The sequence below is a fragment of the Chamaea fasciata genome, unplaced genomic scaffold (genome assembly GCF_029207755.1).
Source record: "Chamaea fasciata isolate MVZ Bird 193981 ecotype frontalis unplaced genomic scaffold, bChaFas1.0.hap1 SCAF_1, whole genome shotgun sequence".
In the NCBI taxonomy this organism is placed as follows: Eukaryota; Metazoa; Chordata; class Aves; order Passeriformes; family Sylviidae; genus Chamaea; species Chamaea fasciata.
Genome location: NW_027094086.1, coordinates 112,536,564 through 112,553,988, shown reverse-complemented (window position 1 = coordinate 112,553,988; position 17,425 = coordinate 112,536,564). Strand labels below are relative to the sequence as shown.

Below are 17,425 nucleotides of genomic sequence, written 5' to 3'. Positions count from 1 at the left end.
ATATTAGTGTCTTTTAAGATTCATGTCAAGTTTTCAGTCAGGTTTACTCATTTAAAGAATGCCTTTTTTTTCTCCTTTTTCTTTTTTTTTTTTTTTTTTTTTTTAATATGAGAGAGGTTGAACTGTAAATAATGTGTGTTTCTAGGGTGCTGTGATAACACCAACAATGGACCACACTATGTCAATGCAGCCAGCAAGCATGATGGGCCCTCTGACCCAACAGATGAACCACCTTTCCTTGGGCACAACAGGAACGGTAAGATCACTATTTTTTTTCTTTCTCTATTGCAAAGCATCTATTGCTTACTGAGTTTCCTAAGGTAATTTACTACTCGTTCCAGTGCTTTTCAGGGCTTCACCATCATACAGCAGCCATTAGTTATGACAGAACAGAAATGACAAAGTAGTATGAGTAGTAAAATGGTAGGCCAACAAAACCTGATATATATTCAAGAGGAATTATCTGTACTAGTTCTCATGTAATTATGGAAGTACTTCTCTATCAACTTGTTTTTTAAACTGTTTGCTTGTCAGTGTAGAAAGCATACCACTGGGATCAGGACTTCTGGCTTTGTGGAAGGATCCACTACTCACTTCAAACCGTAGCAGCCAGCCATATGTATTTTGCTTCTGGTTTAGAAATGTGATTTTTGGTCAAGGCCAGCTGTGTTTCCAGCATATCCTATATAAACATGCATATTTCAGCAACTTTTTTTGAATTTTCTTTTTAAGCTGTGTAGGTCATACTCAGTTAACTCCCCCAGAGTCAGAGAAAGGCAAAAAACCCCTCCTAATTAAAATCATTTAAGCTCTCTGAAAAGTTCCTAAAATACAGAAACTGGAGACTATATATGGTGGTTTGATATGTGAATGTGTGGACACTGCATGTAATGTAAATTTTTGCAAAAATACAGGCCTACATAATACATATCTGTGTCTTTAGCACACATGCTCTTTATGTAATAATTATATGAAATGTAAAATTACATAACATGCTCTGTTATGCACTTACCCTTTCTTTCACCACTGTTCTACTTGACACTAATCTGTAGGAACACAGTTTTCCAACTTTTTTTATTAATTGAATGAGGTACTTAATACAATTGCATCTGTACAAAGTTATTTAACCCACTGTGTTGGGTCTCTTCCTGATCTCTTTTCTTCACCTCCTTCTTCCCTATCTGTTGAATTTAATTCTAACTCCAATGTCTCTTCTCACTTCTTTAAAAAAACTCTGTTAAGATCTAAGTCATCTGTATTTTTTTTCAATGAAGCTTAAATATGATGATTTACTGTTTATCCTTGATATTTTAAATGTTGCATTCAATAATCAGAATTAGGAATTACATCGCAAAGTTAATCTCAGCATTTTCCCCTACATGAAACTGAAGGAAATACTTGGTCTAGTGAGAATTTCTGCATGTGTAATTATTGTGATTCTAAAGCATGTTTAAAAGTTAAGGCAGGGAAATGGAAATTTAATTCTGGTTGTGCTGTTGGGCAGCTCCTCCGAATTTTTTCCTTTGCCTGTCATTTTCAATTCCATAACTCTTAACAGACATTGTCTTCTGCCCTCATTGTCTCACAGTCTTAATGGAAACTAGAAAATTCCCAGTTAATGTTCTTTTCTTGCTTGAGACCACTGCTTCAGTGCTTACAGTAACAAATCCATCTGGGGAGTCAGGCAAAGGACTCTGAGAAGCAGTGGGTCATCTAGTGGGTGGCAGTGAGATCCTGAACTCATGTTACTGAAACCAAATGAAAATCTTTCCTTTCTTTTCCTAGCTCTTTACACAGTTTTATCTTTCAAGGTCACAGCATTCCCTGTAATAATTTCTTGAAATACATTCAGAGGTATACCATACAGGTTTATGTTTACTATCTGTATAACTCGTAAGTCATTTGCAGAAAACTTAAAGAGCAAGAGTAAAAAGATTGAAGAAAGAGTAAATGATTGATGAGTGCTACAATATCCATAGGTTTTTCAAGCATCTCAAATGGCACCCTATTTTATCACATACAGGATTTCTCTTAGATAAAAAAGCATCAGCACCACATTCAGTTTAAGTACTCATGCAAGCAGTATAGTCATGGCTGTCTTCAAGAATTCCTCCTGTTGGGAATTCCTCCTATCAGAAATCACAATTTGGGCTGCCAGTAGCAGTTCTGTTGGATATATCCATCCAGATGTGAAATTCATTCTTCAGCATGTATTCTGTTACAAGGAAAAAAAACAACAACAACAACAAAAAAACACATGGGGAACACAAGCTATTTAGAGATATGACTTATTTAGAGATATTTTTCTTCATTTATTTGGAATTCTGAATTTCGGTCCAGAGAGAGGAGCATTGAGAGCATAAAACATGAAGAATTGTGCCAAGTCCAAGCCATACTACTGTGGGTACCTCAGCAGGACTAGGTTTTATGGGAGATAAATGATGTAAATGATACATTTCTGTTATGAATATATTTTTCAATTTTATCCTTAAAACTGTGCAACAGAGTGCAATAAAGAGCCACCAGCTACCTTTCAAGAAACCAGCCAGATTTTTTTAGGCAAGCAAGATAAAAAGTCACAAATAATTCTACTCAAATAATTCTACTCACTGTTGGCAGTAATTCTGTCCCAATTTAATTTAAAAGCTTGCAGTATGCAAAGCAGTTTTTATGGGAAGGCTTTCATATGTTCACTTCCTTAGACAAAGCATTTTGCTAATTAACATAACATATTTTTCAGCTGAAACAGACCCCTGTGGTCACTTCAATGAGAGTTAACTTCAAAATCACTTCCACACTTACCTGATTCAGGATGAACATGGGTTCCTAAAACATTGCTTCAACAGAAAATTTATTCTCTGGTGAGTGAGCCAGTGAAATAGCATAAGGGTCTATGCAACTTTGTATCTTGTGGGAATTACTTGGCCTTTTGATGCTCCTTAAAAGATTAAAATACCCTGTCCAGGCTGGAGCCATTCCATCTCCCTTCACAGAGGAGCACTCTTTAGCTCTTTGGTGAGGCAAGTGATCTGAGTAACACCAGCCTCTGCCTTTTCCTGCCTTGACTCCAAAACCTGGATTTGAGTTTTGATCTCTCAGCCCTGAAGCCCACATTAAAACCCTTGGGAATCCAGGGGGCAGTTACCTCCATCCACTTGGTTATTTTATCACCATCCCAGGCTGGGCTTAATGCTGGTAGGACTTCCATCTGGGAGCATCCAATTCAGCAGTCAAAACAAAGTAGTTTTTCTATAGACTCACTCATAGTCAGCTGCATTTCCCTTGTGCTAGGTAAAGCCTTCCCCCCAAAACACAAATAGTTTTGTTTAGGAAACCATTTGCCATGAATAGGGACAAGAAGTTTTCCTTCTATACAAACTCCCAAAGAATGCATATTTATTTTCATTTAATTATATTTTTAACATTCTTGTTTCTTATCTCTTATTGAATTGTCTGCATAAAATTAGACATCTCTGCTGTACTAAGCACTCCCTAATCAGTAGGATGCCTAATCAGGCTATCAAGATGCCAGGCCAAAGGAAAAGCTGCAAATCCATCTTAGATTCCAGTGCCAAAGGGTGATAAAGGGCTCAGGAGGGAGAGAGAAGGTAAAGGTGTGCCCTTTATAGTACCTCGACCCTATGTTCCTGTGTTGTGAGAGAAATCGGTACAGCATTTGCATGTCCCAGTTACCATGCTTTGTGCTTCATCCACCAAGAACAGAATTCTTTTCTGCCTTTATGAAAATCAAATTGATTTCTGCTGGTGAAAATACAGCTTTTGTTGCTGATGAATTGAGAGGTACGTGTGCTGCTCTGATCACTTCCCCATTCTGCTTGAAATCTGGAGTTAAGCAGACAATCTGCCAGAGGGGCGATTTCTGCCATATTTATATGTATTTTTCATAGATACCTCTTCACTCAAAAAGAGCAAAATGCATTTACATGGGTGTGCTAGCTGTGGGCAAATACATAAAGAAAACCTAAGCTTAAATTATGTCAACATTACAGCAAGAAAGCAATAGCTCTGAATATTCTGATTAAGGCTGACAACCCAGTCTCAGCTCCTACAATTGTATTAAAATGAAATTTTAATGCCAGAAGGCATAATGTGAAGATAGACACGGGGTTTAAAGCTTGGGGTTTTTTTTTTTACTAGTTTATTATAATTTATTATAGTAAGTCTTGTTTTTCCTATGTAATATTCATCTACAATTAGGTCTGTTATTAAAAAAGGTACTTTAGAGGGAGAATAGAGTGCGTGAGTCTGTAAGGGTAGCACTGAAAGAGTAACATTAGTATGTGTTTAATAATGTATGGAGGCTGGAATTGTTCCATCATCCGCCTGTCATTCAAAATGTTTCCGATACAGCCATTGATCTGACATCTCTTTCGTGGTTTAATAACATTGTGATTGATGCCTGAGTGGATATAATACAAAAACCTTTAGAAATGTGAAAACTGAGCAGTTTGATCACCGCTTTCAGTCAATGCTGCTTGGCACTTCCAAGTTTGGCCATCAGCAGCAATAATCTGCCTCTTCGGTGGGAAAGAGATTTGCTTATTCTTTCTCCACTGCTTGTCATTCCTGTAGGAAGTTTGCTGTTCTGCACTTTCTTGGTTGGGGTTTCGCTCCCCTCCCTGGTGTTAGCATCCATTTCAGATACTGCTTGGGTTCCAGTTTCACTCAACAGTTTGAGGCAGCCTTTGTTAGTCCTCACAGGCAGAGGGGCAACTCCAGCTTTTTCTCTCTCTCTCTCTCTCTCCTTTGTAACTGCCCTACTGTAGCCTTGTTTCATCTTAGACTTTTGAGGCCCACATCAATGGAAGAGTGAGTAGAAGCCAGGTGTTTTTTACTAAAACTGGTAGCTCAACTGGGCTGCTTAATTGTTCTTCACACTTGAAGTTCACTACGCTTTCAATTTCTAATTTAGAAATTTGATAGTCAACTTACAAAATAAACCCTCCATTGCACTTTTTAAACAACAAAACAACAAAGAAAAAAAATAGTTTAATTGTTCCAGATACTCTGTATTAAAAAACCAGTCAGGTGAAAGAATTGCCATGACATAATGCGGGATCCTGTTGTAACTGCAAACTACCCTAACTCAGCCTTCCTGGTTTTATAGTATCACCAGAATTTCTCAGTGGAATAGCAGGCTTGTTATGCAGGTACATCAGTCTTATCTTTCACTTTGTTAGTTCTTTTTGTTGCCAGCAAGGCTTGATGATATCTCCAGAACCCTTCAATGGAACAACAAGCTTGTTATAGGTTTTTTATCTTTTATTTCCTTTGGATACTCCATGGTCACCGGTGGTTTAAAATGTCACCTGAAGGCCTCAGCAGAATAACTGCTTTGTTAGATAGGGTTGGTTTTTTTCCTGTTTAATCTTCCATTCTATTTGCAGATACTAGAGCTGCAAGGAGCTGAAACATCATCGCATTCCCCTCATGTTCTGATTCTTGTTCAAAAAGTACTCTCTGTTATTCTAATTGTGTGTCACAAGGTCCTTGGAGAGCTACAGGAGCAAAGTTTCTTTGCAGTCTTGTGCCTTTCACATTATCAGGTGTTAATCTTAGAGCTCTTTTATTTTATTTATTGACTGACAGTTTCAGTTACTGTTTGTGTGGAAAATATAGGACTGAACCCATTTCAAATGAAACAGCCTAGTTCGGGCTGAAACTAAGATCTTCCTTATCCTTTTACTCAGCCAAAGTCCAGGGCAAATGTAAGTGATTAACAACATGAAGCTGTCTGGGGTGGGAGATCCATTTAAGGAGAATTGATTCTGGTTAGAAAGGAGAAAATCAGCATAAATTCTTGTGAGATTTATAAAAAACAGGTAACTCCTCCTGCACCTTTCTTTCCAAACATTCTCTTGAAAGGCAGTTCCAATTTACCTCGTGTAATTTGAGATAAAAGGAGAACTCAGTGCAGCTGAAAAGCACCAGATTCTAAGCAGTCAACAGGAGACTGAGAACTTTTTTCATGAAGGATTAAATCAATTTGCAGAGTTTACTGCCCTTAAATATTATTGAGACAAAAGGTTAACAATCTTAAAAATAGATTCAGCATTTATATAAGGAAACATTTTTGGATGCAACAGCATCTTTTGAGGAAAAATTCTTAAATTGAGAGCCAAATACCTGCTCAGGTAAGCAAGGAAAGGTGTGACCTTTTCACTTTCTGGACCATCTTGAAATTCCACAGACTCATGTAAGAACTGGGAAGATCCCCTCCTGTGCAGATGAGACTCTTGCTGCTCATCTGTCTCAACATGGGTTCCACAGTCTGTGTTTGACCATAGCTGTGGTTAAATGGTAGTTTTGAATGAGTAGAGTTTATAAAATCATGTATCTGCAGTGTTCCCCCTTCTCTTCTGAACTCAGCTCTACTTTCCTACCATTTCTTGGTAGTGGCTTACTGTTTGCCTTTTTGTGCAAGTATGCCAATCTTCAAAGCCACTACCTGTCACAGGCAGGAAGGGAAAATGTAAAAGGTGAATAAACACAGATGGAGGGAATTCCATTTTTGGTCCAAGCAGCACTTCATCTTAGCCCAGCACGTCAGTAGCTTTTATTCTGTGTTAAATTTTACATTCACACAACACTTCCACCAACTAACAAAGAGCTTTTGTTAAGGACTCCTTGCCTCTCTTTGAGGTTTCAGCTACTGACTCAAAGTGACATTAGCCCAGATTCCCTTTCAGAGAAGAAATCAACTCCCTGATTGTGGTGATAAAAATACACATCAACACAAAGCAATAGTGATGGATCAGCAAAGTAAAAAGAATCATCCAGAAAAGTTCTAACTAATATAACTTCATTTTCATCATCAAACTAACCTCAAACTGATTTGCAGATGACTTCACATTACTGTAAACTTGAACATTTAGAGGGTTGTTTCTCATATGTTTTCTTAAATATGACTGCTGCAGTTCTTTTTTGTGATTTCTAGAAGTGCCACCTGGTGAATGGGAGTGTGGTTCAAAGCCAGCTCTTCCAAGCATGTTGGTTTCTTTTATTTAGTAATAGCCATGTACTGCATATAAAATGAACTTTTTTTATTTTGTAGTAATGAATAGAAACTAACTAATAGAAACTACCTAAAACTGGTAGTATCTGGCATAAATTTAGTGGTCTGCAGAATATCCACTCAAAAAAGGCTCACTTATAGTCATACTCCCAGAAATTTTTGTTTCTATCTCTCCTAAAGATGAACCAAGATTGTGAACTCATTTTGCTAACTACTAGTAGGTCATTTACCTAAATACTTTGAATTTCAAGAGGAAAAATATAATGTTCACATATTTCCTTGTGAAATTGTGCTGATTCTATAAATAACAGGGCAAGTTTTGGGGAGAGAAAAAAATCTCTTTATTTAGCAGGCAGGGAAGTAGAAGAGAGGGACAAATAATAGGTTGGAAAAAAAACCCTGAAAATAATTCTAGGTTTGAAACATCCTGCCACACCTACAACTGGCAAACTCAATAAGAGGTGGAAAACAAAAGTACTCTAAATGTCAGGTCTATCATCTGTATTTTCTTGATGTGCTTCTCTTTTGTAAATGTGTTTTCTATTTTTCAATCAAGAAGAGAACTCTTTGCCTTATTAGAATGAAATTTGTTTTTATTATCCTGCCTGTGTTTAAACCAGGTTCAGGTAATTTTTCCTGAAATGAGGAATATGGCTTTCCAGAGAAGTAATAAATCCAAATAAAAGTGGTGAAGACAAGCTCTTTGGGGGATCTATAATACAGGGCAAGTTTGAGGATTTTAGGGAGGTGAAAGGTGGTTTTTCAAAACTGTGGCCATGTGAAAAGCAAGAAGTGTCTCCCAGAGGTGCTGCTTCCACAATTCTTCTCTGCCAAGAGCTGGGAAGCAGCTCTGTGTTCATTTCTCCTCATGTACAAGTGCACACAAACACAGCCGGAAGTCTTGAAATCCTTGAAGAAGCTGTATCGTCAGTGGAAAAGAACAACTTAATAAATTATATGGAAAACCAGCTAGTTTATCCTAAGTACTGTTACAGTCCTTCAGGCAATATCATTTAGGTATAAGGTGAAGCACTTGAACTGTATCAGCTTCAGAGAGAGATGTAAACTTCAGCAGAAAGAAAAGGGTGTGAAGGTGAAGGACAGCAGTGGTTTACAGCACAGTGTAGGTGCATGAAGGGTATCTATGGAAAGGAAATTTTAGGGGTGCTACCAATAAGGTAATGAAAGTAGAATAGGGAAAGCATAACTTTAATATGTTGCAGAAAGTAAGAGCTAGACTAGCGTTTGAAATGAAGCATACAAAGTTCATTGTTCGGGACATCTAGAAATCAACTGGACCAAACACATCAAAATCCACGGGAGGGATTTCCAGGTGTTGACACAAATCCAGAGCAGTGGCTAATAGCCTTTTTTCATCTCCAACCTCTGTTTTTCATCACAGAGAAACATTGTTATTTTAGTTCAAAACAAGTAAGATTCATTTAAGTACTGAGACATATGATATTATAAAAAACTTTTAAAAATGTTTACTGAGCATGATGTACCAAGACTCAGAAAAGAGCTGTGCATCAAAATAACATTTTCTTTGCAATGTCTGAGGTTTACAGTCAAAGAGTAAGCGTATGTTGCAACTGACCATTCACTGTATCTTTTACTAAAAAACATTTGGAACCAAGAGGTAAGATTGATTCATTTCAACATGTGTTGTGTGATTAGTAAGAATACTGCACTCCTTGGATTTTATTTTTTTTTCTTTCCAATAAGATGGGTACATTTTGTTAAGCAAAATGTTTTTACTCTGAGCAGCAATCTTTGAATTACATTTCCCCTATTCTTTCTTGAGGGAATTTTTTTAATTCCAGAGGCACTGAGACTTCACAGAAACACTAGATTGCAGGTGTTGCAGTGTTTTGGAAGGTGACCTGTTGCCATGTTATGGAAAACACGTACAATGTAGTTGAAAGTGAATTTAAACTTAAAGATGTTCATTATTTTACGTATTTTAATCACAATGGAAGACATAACATAACGTCTGTATTGGACAAAGTCCTGGACCTGCAGCTGCTCACAAAAATAATATTCCATTGAATTTCACTGCCTTTTCCCATATGGTATCCCACTGAATTTCAGCTCACAGTGCATTTCATAGTTAATCCGCATGGCTTATCAGATGGTTGGCAAACTGGTACCCCAAAGGTTTAAACTTCCCGTAAGACAAATTACCAGTGCTTTTGAGGTATCTTTCTTATTTCCTTCTGGAAAGAGCAGCCTGTTCAGGGTTCACTCATTTGTGAAGCAAGGTTAAATGAAGGAGCCAAAGGTACAGTCTTCATACATTGTGTACGACACTGGGATCCTGTATATACAGTGATTTCAACCTGAAGTTCTCAGAAAAGGATAAGCTTTGTTCAAATGATATACAATTCTATAGGGAGCTGCTGATGGCAATAACCTCTGTGCCCTCTGATGGTATTTTATTATCTGTGAGTTATGGGTGATACTGTGTCACAACTACGAGGCTGCAGAATCCTCTTGCTCCTAAAAGACTCAATTTGGGAGGAGAGTTCTGCTATACCTAATATTTACTATGAAACAGCTCAGTCAGCACTTTTCATTGAGCTGTAGCAAGGGGTTTGAGAGCAGCTGTGTTGAGTGAATTTGGGAGTTTGCTGAATTGAATTGTTTTTCTAGCAAGGTGATGAACTGTTGAACACAGCAGATTTCTACTGTGCGGCAGAGGTGAGCCACACCTCATTGGGATGGGCCCAGGGAGCACTTGAATCCCAGAGGAAAATCCTTTTCTGCTCCTGTGAAGGACTGCTCTGTCCTTCATGACATTTTATGACTTTTGAATGTGGTAGACACACCTGAATGCTTCTAATTTTGCCTTTTTAGTATTAGTAGTTGCCATGCAGCAACAGAAGCTTTGTTAAGACTTTAGTATCTAAATGTCCAAATTATTGTGCATTTTCCAACCTCAACTCCCAGTTTTCCTTTGCGGTGTTTCCCCTGGGGGTTTCGCTTAAATCCATATAATATTTATATGACACAACCTGATTTCACTGATGCAAGAACTTCATGCTGTTTGTGTTCTCTGGCTTGTGAACCACAGCTGTGTGGGCAATGTTTGCAGTATAGACCAAAGGCACTGTGATTTCCAAAGTGATTTTTTTTTGCAACTGCACAGGCACCTGACTGCTCCCTTCCTGTTGTTTACTGTAATTTTGCTCTGCTGCCGGCCTTTTCCCCCTAAAACACCTGCACTTGACTAAAAAATAGTTGCATTTGTTCTTTTTGCAATTGGCATTTTTGACATTGCAAATCAGAGTGACAAAAATGCAGTAACAAGGGGAAGCGTGAATTGGGCTATGATGGTATTCCCACAGATAACCCTGCCTAGTTTATCCTCAGAATCCAAATTGGTGCTCAAAATTTTAGTGTTTAAAGATAACTGTTTTACAAAAGCTATCTTGCTGACTTTCTTTTAACATACAGATGCTCCTAACTAGCCTTAGTAGAACTGATTTCTTCTGAAGACAATGGGCTTATCTCAGAATCTTAAGTTTTCTGGAAATAAATGGCTGTTCCAACAAAATGGTCATAATTTGATTGATTAGTATAATTTTCCTATACACATTCTATAAGATTATTGTATTACATGAAGTTTATCCATAACTAAAAAATGCAAGTAGCAACAATTTCAGATTTCCTTGATGTGCAAGGGGACATGAGGAAATAGTTAGTAGCAAAAAATTCCCCTCAGTGTGTGGCAATTGGCTGAAGAAAGAGGTTTCCTTATTTTATTTGTACCTAAACAATATTGAGAACAGAAGACCTTGCTGAAATCTTTATCCTTTGTTCAAAACTGAGTATAACAGAGTTTGAAATCAGAAAATGATTGATGGAAAAATTTGAAGTAATTAATCTGCAACAGAAGGCAAGGAAAATAATACATTTCAAGGCTTATAAATCCACTTTTCTTTTTCATTAATTTTCATATAAATGTCATGAGCAGTCTTATATTTTCTTGCATTTCAAAGCAGAAAAATATGGCTTAAGCACCAAGGCATCATCTTGAGCTTATTTTTAATATTAGGATTTTTACGTTATTGCGTACACTATTGGATATGTGTTCCAAGGACTCTTAATTATATGATTGCAATTACAAGTCTGGCACAGAGCTGTAAAGTATTAGTGTCTCTTGTCTGTAATTGTTCTACAGAGATCTGCAGGCGGAGCTGATCCTATTGTAAGAAATTTCAGTACTTATTGATAGTTTGAAGCACTTATTTTTTAGGCAGTTCAGTTAGTTCAGTTTATGAAGCTGTGGCATTTCTATGGAAGTTTTTTAACTCCATCTGCACATGTACTGCAGATTTATGCCAAACATTTCTTCTTTTTCTTTTTTTTTTCCCCCTAAGGTACAAATTATACAGGAGGGAATCTGTAGCATTTGCTGTTCCTCCCAAACACAACAGGACTCCAGTCTTTTCAGAGACATCCTGAGGAAGAGAACAACTGACAAATAGGAACAGCAGCACCTATATTGCATTTTATATTCTCAAGATGTTTTAAAAATGTTCATTAAACTTTATAGCATCACTTAAAAAAATAATCAAATAATTGCAAGTTCTTCAATTCCCTTTGAGGTAAATGACCTCAACACAGTGTAGTCTTTCTTATAGTATGGACACCACCTCCTGTTCCAAACCCAGGGATGGTCAGCTGTACGTTTGAGGCAAAGCCTCAGTGTGATGGACTGCCATAAGCTGTTCTGGTCAAGGCAGCTGAACTAATTGGCCCATTCTTCTCAGTAAGAAAAGAGATTTTAGCAGTTGAAGTTAGACTTGGCTTTACTGCCTAGCAGTGAATCTTAATTGCCTCTCACTAAATAATCTGTAATAATCTGTCCTCTATACTAACAATAATGAAAGATATTTTAAAATAGAAATTTTCAGTTATCTCAGTGTTCTAAATTCCTATACCAAATTATATCATGAATGTCAAATACATTTTGGCATTTATATTTCCCTGAGTTCACTAGCAGTATGGACAGCTGTGTCTTGGTGGTTGTATTTAATGTTTTTAATCTTGTGCTGTTTTCATCTTCACGCTCCAAGTAGTGTTTCTCATGATCTTCACAACAAGCAAAAAGTTCCCATCCTGAGGCAAGGATAACAGTTAAGCAGATGCTGTTTCAGTTCACAATTACCATTCCTTCAAGGCTGTTAGGGGGTATTACAGCTGGGCAGGCTTGCAAACCATCCCCCACACGCACCCTCCAATCCTAAAATTAAATTTGTTGTCCCTGACATCAGCCACTAAGTGCGAGGAATCTGCAGATGCCCTCATTTAGCTTCAGGAATAGCCAGTTTTATGCTTCCTAAGTGTTAACTCTGCTAATTTGTATTTTAGCAGTGTGGCCCATGAGTTCCGTATAACACTTGTATGTCAGCGGCAATCCTTTTTTGTGAGGTAAATCATGCAAAGTCCTATGGCGTTAAAGTGTTGTTGTAAATTTATTTGACAGAAAAATGGCCACTTTGTCATTTCTGTCATATTCTTGGACAAGGGAATCTGTAGTGCAGTTAGGACTATGTCCACTGCAAATATTTGCACAGCACTTAATCTTTTTTCTTTTATATATATATATTATGTATAAAAGGAAAGGAGAAAAGGAACATTATGCTGATCAGTGAGAGCCAGTGCAAAATGAAGATGTCTGAGCTTTCCAGTCAGTCCTTGTGCCAGAGCCAGAAGTGCATCAAAGAACCAGAACGAACAACCTAGCCTAGAAACAGACACTCCACAAGATGCTCCTGAGAAGAACAATTCCCTGACCAGGCTGGTGCATTTAGAAGAGGCCAGAATTGCTTGCCTGTACAGGCTGGGGTGTATTTGTGCAGCGTTGGTTCCTTTTCACCTGACTGGAGCAGAGGGATCAGAATTGCTCACTGAGAACTCCTGTTAGGGCCTGTGTGGAATATTTTAAATATATGCTTTTACGGAAAGCTGAAGATGATTGAATTTCAGTTTGATAGCTGTAGATGGGCTTTCTCAGCTGTGGTTCTTTTTCCTTTTTTCAGCGCTGTAAGTTGCATCCGTGCCTTGTCACCAGTAATATTTAAGAGAAATACATCTCTTAGCTTTGCTTCCTGATCTCATGATGAAGGGAAGGGTTGAAGATGTTCTTTTAAAGCACATGGGGGAAAGTGTTACAGCCTTTCTTTCTAATTCCAAGTGGAAGTATCTGAAGCATTCCCAAGTATCTGTAAAGAATCAGTGGTGTCCTAAACAGGAAAGCTAAATGCCTTAATACAGATTTGGGGGAGTACAGGAGACTATCTCTCCTGCTGACCTTACCAGTTATTGTAGTTTTGCTGTCATTGACCGTAATGTGCTATTAATCTGGATCCCATTTGAGAGGATGTAGTGTGGTAGATTTTTTTGCCAGTTTTAATGTTCCAGAGTGATTCATAATGTGAAATTAATATATTATTTAAAGTATATCTACCCCTCTGACTATGCATTGTGATACAGTCAAGGGATCTTGTTCTCTCTTAGAACACCCATCTCCAAGCTCTATTCATTTTATTTGCCATTTGGAGCATCTATCTTGCGCTGTTTTCAAGCTGTTACTATGCAGCCATTGAAAAAGAGATGAAAAATTATCTCTCAACTTTGTATTTCATTCAGGTATAAATTTGAAAAATTCTATGACAACAGGATTAAACACGTAGGAATTGCATATTGAAACATCTTAGAGGATATTCCAGACTATTCTTCTGAATATTGAGAAGTGCATCTCTTGGTTCGTTTTTTGTTGTTTCCTCTCCTTTATGACAAGTAGCTCATTGATCTGCAGCATTTCCTTTCTCTATTGAAACGGTCTTTAAATGTGCAGTGCTGCGAAACCTTCCTTAAAGCCAGTCATGACTGGGAATTTTCTCTTTTCTATTTTTCTCTTTGCCCAGCCTTATCTTTCTTTATCTTGGATTTGCCTTTGGGGCCGGACTTAGCCACACCTCTGAGCTGGATGCAAAGTTTCTCAACCCCTCACTTCCTAGGTCTGCTCCCAGCTCAGGGAAGCACAACCTCGTAGTGCTTGTGAGTGACACAGTAATACATTGCCTGGATGAGAGTTGACAGTGCTCTGAGAAATATGACAGTACCTCTGCCCTTGATCAGGCTTCCCATTTCAAAGTTTTCATTTTGGTAATTACATCCTTCCCAGATAGTAGCCCTAGTCATTGATCATACTAATATCATTATAACTGATTCCTGTAAGTCACCTTTTAAAGACACTTTCTATGGTTTCTTTTCCCTCTATATCTTCTTCCTCTGCAGTCACAGGATAAGACTTTTTCTGTCTACCCTTCATCTGATTGATTGGAAATGCCAAATACTTCCTTTATGTATGGCCTGGTAATATACACATCACATTTCTTCCCTTGGGATCTTAATCAGAACAAGTAATGGCCTTTAGCTTTTCTCATTAGCAAAATGGAAAAGCACCATACCCAATCCATTAGAAATACAGCATTGTAATATGAATTTATAGGAAAATGGCTGCATGCCAGCAGACATGGAGTGAGTTTACCTTAAAGGATTTTCAGGGGGAAAAAAAAAAAAAAAAAAAAAAAGGAAAGAAAAAGTCACCCTTTCTGTCTGGCTTGCAAACATTTTGAGCCATTACTTATCATGCCTGTCTGTCAGGCATTTTGCTGTTGCTCCTTAAGTGCTGTTTGGACATCTCTGTCATATGAAAGGCATTCATAAGGAGGAAATATGGATGTTTAAACATGTATTTATATTTTCCCCAATGTTGATTCCCTTCCTGGATTATTCTCCTCATAATCTCTATCAGAATTAGAGAGAGGGGAGGAAATTGGGAAGATTTTGTTATTTTGCTTTGCTTCCAATTTTTTACAGAATGTGCTAGCTGAAAAAATGTATCAAGACCAACCATTTCAGCATACTAGTCTATCAAGCTGAGACTGCTGCTACACTTTTTTTAGCCCTGTCTAAAACTATTTACAATCAGTACAGTGAGAGTGAGGACAAGACTGATTAACAGATTTTTTTTTTCCTCCAGTGACAGGAATTGCTTTATACTTGGCCAGGTCTTTATTAACCCTAGAAATCATTAAAATTCATACACCAGCACTGAAAACGTTCAGTGCTTGTATTTTCCAGAACTGTAAGAAGGTGTTAGAGCGCAAATACATACCAAGTGATAATTGTATATGATTTGAATACAATTGAGGTGATTCTGTCTCCCTTGGAAAACTAGCACTGAAAGAACCCAAAGAAGAGCCTTGGCATGCTGCTATTCTACCAGCACTAAGACACATCTGGTTTACTGGCCCCTTCAAGCATTGCTCATATTCCTGGTAAAATAACTACAAAGCACACCCATAAAGCTCTATTTAATAGTGTCTTATAAAAAATGAGCACTTGCACTTTTTTATTTTTCAAAAAACCTCATGCTTCCTATGTGTTAAGTTGCTCATCTGTGCAAAGTGAGAGTTGAAAGCTGAAGCATCAGGCTTGTGATCTTGGTTACTTCGCTTAGGGTTCATCAGCTGTGTTGATCACACTTCCCCAGTGAAACAATACCTGATAGGTTAAGAAAATACTATAGCGAAATAGTATGAAAGACCTGCAGGAGTCAAAAATCGAAGGCATCCTAAAAGGACCTTTCTGTAGGAAGGGAATACTGAATAGATGATAAGATGGAGGGCTTAAGGCAAGGAGGGATGGCTATTTTTTGAGTTATTGGGATTTTTTTTTCCCTCCTGCGTTTTCTGTTTTGTTCTTCTACTGATTTTCATTGTTTCGTTTTGTTTTGTTTTGTTTTTCATTTTTCTTATCTTTCCTTCTTCATTAGTTCTTCCCAATATCTTTTGAATGAAACAATGACAAATTAGGAGAGATTCTGTAATTTTTTATCACACAAGTTTAGGAGTTCAACATTGTTATCAGATTGTTACAAGGTAGATAAGCTGATGACATAGCAGTATAGTTCAGTCCCCCCTGCTAAAAGTCAACGTTTCTCCTTTGCTTTTGTAGCTCTGTTGCCGATGAGTTTCCCACAGCTAATAATTTAAATAGCTAGGGGCAGACTGTAATATTCCTGCACAGTCACACTCTATCAGTAGGGCATTGACTTTAATTTTAAGGTGATCCTTCTCCCACAGGAATTTCAAAAGTTTGTGGAAAGTAGGAAAAGGAAGTCTTCCCCAAAAATGCTTACTACTACCACCTTCCACAGCCCTGCCATGTAAGCAAACCTAATGATCATGTCAATACATTTGAGGATTGTGACACAACAATTTTTATGCCAATGAGAAGCAGTATTTTGTACTACATCCCTTTAAAACACTTTACTTTAAATGTACTAAAGTTGGCACCAGCCTTTTAAGGTTAATATTCTCTACCCTATCCAAATACAAATATGACTGATCCTTTGCTGAAGCTGCAGATAGAAGAAGAGTTGGCCAAGCAACATTCATGGTTTCCAGTTTGTGGGAAATCAATCTTATGAAATTTGGTTTCATTCTGATTCATCTTCTAAAAACTCAGAACAAACCAGAAAGATTCTCCCTTGAGCCAGAAATTCCAAACAAAATTTAATTTTCAGAAACAATGCCTCATGTTGTTCCCACTACAAAATCTAGTCTGCAAGATCTTGGTAGCTGCCAACTGGCTTAAATGTCCATCTTAGTTTCTGTCAGTTTTCAGGCAGCAGCTGCAAAACACTCCCATGATTTCATGTTCCAGAGCAGCCTCACCATGTCCAATGCTTTGGGCAGGCTTCCAGACCTCCTATTGGGTCAGCTTACAGGTCTGCTTACTGAGGGCCAGATTAGTCTGGCAGCCAAGTCAGACAACCCCTGGAATGTTACTTTGGTGAGGCAACGTGGTGGGATTGTCCTGGAAAAAAAAGCATGGCACTGGCTTGAAGTTTGAAGAGGGACTGCCAGTTTCCAGATATGTAGGAAGTGGTAAGGACATCCCAGAGCTTCACATGAAGGCCTTTATGAAGCAGGGCTCTTGGGGCTTGAAAACTCCCCAACCACACCATCTCTGTGTTGAGCTGCCTGGAAGACCTGAATGCATGTTTTGTGGGACGTTTATCCATGCATGCCCAACAGCAGGCTGATTTTCCTTGCATCCTTAGGCATAAGGACCCAGCATTTCCCAGAGGGAATTTGTTTCCCCCTGCCTAAGCCTGAACTGGCATGTTCACCATCAATTCAGGAAGGGCAGCTTGCAAGGCACCCCCAACTCCACTGTTTGCTTCCAGGGTAAGCCCCAAAAGGTCCCGTGTCCAAGAGGTTTCACTGAACTGGCGACTTCTCCTCCATGTCTGGATGCAGGGTGCTGGTGAACAGTAGTCTTTTTTATGAAGTATTGAAGTGGTCC

General features: G+C 38.1%; 1 protein-coding gene across 3 annotated transcripts in view; it reads left to right on the top strand.

Annotated features, from left to right (window-relative positions):
- Positions 1–17,425, top strand: part of RBMS3 (RNA binding motif single stranded interacting protein 3) — a 703,903-nt gene that overhangs the window by 664,734 nt on the left and 21,744 nt on the right. For all 3 annotated transcript variants that reach the window (XM_066194111.1, XM_066194121.1, XM_066194148.1), the window contains one exon: positions 146–256. In XM_066194111.1, coding sequence (XP_066050208.1) covers positions 146–256 — 111 coding nt within the window. The remainder of the gene's footprint in view (positions 1–145; positions 257–17,425) is intronic.